General features: G+C 46.2%; 1 protein-coding gene across 1 annotated transcript; it reads left to right on the forward strand.

Annotated features, from left to right (window-relative positions):
- Positions 1 to 265: 265 nt before the first annotated feature.
- Positions 266 to 3156, forward strand: LOC119290719 (elongation factor 1-alpha). Its single transcript, XM_037569352.1, has 3 exons — positions 266 to 392; positions 890 to 1363; positions 2035 to 3156. The coding sequence occupies exons 2-3, from the start codon at positions 902 to 904 to the stop codon at positions 2914 to 2916; spliced, it is 1344 nt and encodes a 447-aa protein (XP_037425249.1). The 5' UTR covers positions 266 to 392; positions 890 to 901; the 3' UTR covers positions 2917 to 3156.
- The last annotated feature ends 461 nt before the right edge of the window (positions 3157 to 3617 follow it).

The following is a 3617-nucleotide window of genomic DNA, read 5'->3' on the forward strand; positions in this document are numbered from 1 at the left end:
CAAAAAATGAAATAAAATGAAAAGTTAGCAAGTAGTGGGTAAAACATTTTTTGAAAGCAAGTGCTCTGCCGGCCTCCTGCTCCAGTCTCCACAGGGAACGTGCACCCTACGCAAATCCAGGATGCCGAACTTGCGGCCTGCGAAATGTCCAAAAACCCATCATCAACCTGTAAAATATACAGCTCGTACGATCAAAATCGAACGGATAATGTAAATCACAGCGACAAGCACCAGACATGGATCAGGCGGCCAGGAAGGAACCCTAGAGCCTTCCGCTGTCAGTATAAATAGGGGAGCCATTCTGCTCGCCCGAACCCTCCTCTCAGTCCCCCTTTCTTCCCCCCGACCGCCGCCGCCGCCTCCTCCTCTCGGTTCCCTCTCCTTCCTTCGAGGTTAGTATCCCGACTTCCCGAGCCATCTCCAGTGCGCTTAGATCTTCATCGTTGGAGCGAAGCTCCCGTGTTCTGCGCTCATCTTTGGTAGCCTTCAATCCGCGAGCTGGTCGAGGTTTAGGCACTTTTTCGCGGATGCATCGTTTGTTCGTATAGCGTTGAGAAGGATTTTCTCTCGTACTGTTGCCTCGATCTGTAGATTACGAAAATTGCTAGAGCAGCCGCAAGCGCGAAATATTACCGAATCGTTTCGATACTTGGTTGAATCTGTCGGTAGATGGACTATTGTCTCAATTTCGTAGACTGAGTATAACCAGTGATTGCAAACTATCTGTTATAGATCTATCCCGATCAGTTTGTAAATCGTCTTTGTGTCGTGTTTCCTGGATCTAGGCCTGCTGTCCGATAGCCTTGACTGCTGATATATTAGTGTTCCAGTTTATGCCAGTTCTTCGTTCTGGTCCGTTTTTGTCTAATTTTTCTGATTGTTTGTGCAGTTTGCTTCAGCCATGGGTAAGGAGAAGACTCACATCAACATCGTGGTCATTGGCCACGTCGACTCTGGCAAGTCGACGACCACTGGCCACCTGATCTACAAGCTTGGAGGCATTGACAAGCGTGTCATCGAGAGGTTCGAGAAGGAAGCCGCTGAAATGAACAAGAGGTCTTTCAAGTACGCCTGGGTGCTTGACAAGCTCAAGGCCGAGCGTGAGAGAGGTATCACCATCGATATTGCTCTCTGGAAGTTTGAGACCACCAAGTACTACTGCACCGTCATTGATGCCCCTGGTCACCGTGACTTCATCAAGAACATGATCACCGGTACCTCCCAGGCTGACTGTGCTGTTCTCATCATTGACTCCACCACTGGTGGTTTTGAGGCTGGTATCTCCAAGGATGGCCAGACACGTGAGCACGCCCTCCTTGCTTTCACTCTTGGAGTGAAGCAGATGATCTGCTGCTGCAACAAGGTATCACTTGTTAAAACTCTTCATCCCTGAAAGGCCGTGTATAGATGTTTGCTGGTTGGTAGACTTATTTGAGCTTGCTATATGATCCATTGCTTGATTTCATATTGCTGCACACATATTTTGAATGTAGTAGTCTAATTGTATGCTTGATTTGTAGTACATTTGGATATTCCAGCTTCACCTGTAGTTTTATAAGATTCCATACTGTCTTTTGTTATCTCGTACTGCCATTCCTACGGTTTTTGGGTTCACTGGTTGATTGTTCTGCTGTTCTAAAGTTTATGCTCACTTTTTGTGATCATTGCTGCTGTGCAATTTCATTTTTGTTTATGCCTGTTCAAAGTAATCATGTCTCTTGCTGTTTTCTGCTGGCAATACCCTACAGTGCCATCTTAGTTCTGAGTTTCATTTAACTAAAGGTGTCATTCTACTGCTCTTTGTTATCCTGTACTGCCATCACTGCAGTTTTTTCGTGTAACTAGTTGATTGTTCTGCTGTTCTGAAGTTTATGCTCACTTAGTGCGACCAGTGCTGTTGTGCAATTTCTTATCTGTTTATGATTGTTTGTAGTAATCTTGTCTATTGCTGTTATCTGTTGGCAATATCTTACAGTGCCATCTAAGCTGTGAGTTTCATTTAACTAAAGTTGTCATTCTGCTTCTCATTTTTAGATGGACGCCACCACTCCCAAGTACTCGAAGGCTCGTTACGAAGAAATTGTTAAGGAGGTCTCTTCGTACCTGAAGAAGGTCGGCTACAACCCTGACAAGGTTCCCTTCGTCCCCATCTCTGGGTTTGAGGGTGACAACATGATTGAGAGGTCCACCAACCTTGACTGGTACAAGGGCCCAACCCTGCTTGAGGCGCTTGACCAGATCAACGAGCCCAAGAGGCCCTCAGACAAGCCCCTCCGTCTTCCCCTCCAGGACGTTTACAAGATTGGTGGCATTGGAACTGTGCCTGTTGGCCGTGTTGAGACTGGTGTCATCAAGCCTGGTATGGTTGTCACCTTTGGTCCCACTGGTCTGACAACTGAGGTCAAGTCCGTTGAGATGCACCATGAGTCTCTCCTGGAGGCGCTTCCTGGTGACAATGTTGGCTTCAATGTCAAGAACGTTGCCGTGAAGGATCTGAAGCGTGGGTTTGTTGCATCCAACTCCAAGGATGACCCTGCCAAGGAGGCAGCCAACTTCACCTCCCAGGTCATCATCATGAACCACCCTGGTCAGATTGGCAACGGCTACGCCCCAGTGCTGGACTGCCACACCTCGCACATTGCTGTCAAGTTTGCTGAGCTGGTGACCAAGATTGACAGGCGATCTGGTAAGGAGCTGGAGGCCCTGCCAAAGTTCCTCAAGAATGGTGATGCTGGCATAGTGAAGATGATTCCCACCAAGCCCATGGTTGTGGAGACCTTTGCTACTTACCCTCCTCTTGGTCGTTTTGCTGTACGTGACATGAGGCAAACTGTGGCTGTTGGTGTCATCAAGGGCGTCGAGAAGAAGGACCCAACCGGGGCTAAGGTGACCAAGGCTGCCATCAAGAAGAAGTAATTTGACAATTGATATCCAAATCACTGTTTCAGGCACCAAGCAGTTTTTAGTATTGGCTGAGTTTTGTTAAGGGCATTGTTCGTACTGGGTATATTCTAGCTGTTCAGCTGTTAGCGCTGCATATCGTGCCCTTAGTGGTGTCTGTCTTGTGCCTTCTACATACTGTCCTAATGTAAGCTTCGGTGAAACCTGGATGTTATGAGACTTGGTTGTGTCTTTTAATACTAGTTTGTTGAATTTTATCTGTGTAGATGCTTTATCTAGTGCATTTTTGGATGCATCTAAACGTTCTTTTGTTTTGAAGGTGTCCTTTTATTTACAAGGTAAACCATTTATTCCCACTACTGATGGTTCATTGGTGTATCCTCACCTCTGTTTCCTTGACAACGAAGATGTTACTCAGATACTCCATATTCCAAACAGTCACATTTCCACTACTACTTTTTACTTCCGAGTGTAGCAGAACAATTTTTTCTAAGATTCCACAAAAAGTGAACTCATAGACCCGATTACAGGTGAATGGGATGAGCAGCTGATTCGTGAAAACTTTTGGCACATAGATGCAGAACGCATCCTACAGATCGATCCCCTTAGTTTTGGCACATAGATGCAGAATTTTTTCAGTCAGATCAGCTTACTATAAACAGTGGGAGGTTTCATATGTAGGTGAGGCAAATGAAGCAAACTTGCTTGGTGGGACA

The sequence above is a fragment of the Triticum dicoccoides genome, chromosome 4B (genome assembly GCF_002162155.2).
Source record: "Triticum dicoccoides isolate Atlit2015 ecotype Zavitan chromosome 4B, WEW_v2.0, whole genome shotgun sequence".
Taxonomy (NCBI): Eukaryota; Viridiplantae; Streptophyta; class Magnoliopsida; order Poales; family Poaceae; genus Triticum; species Triticum dicoccoides.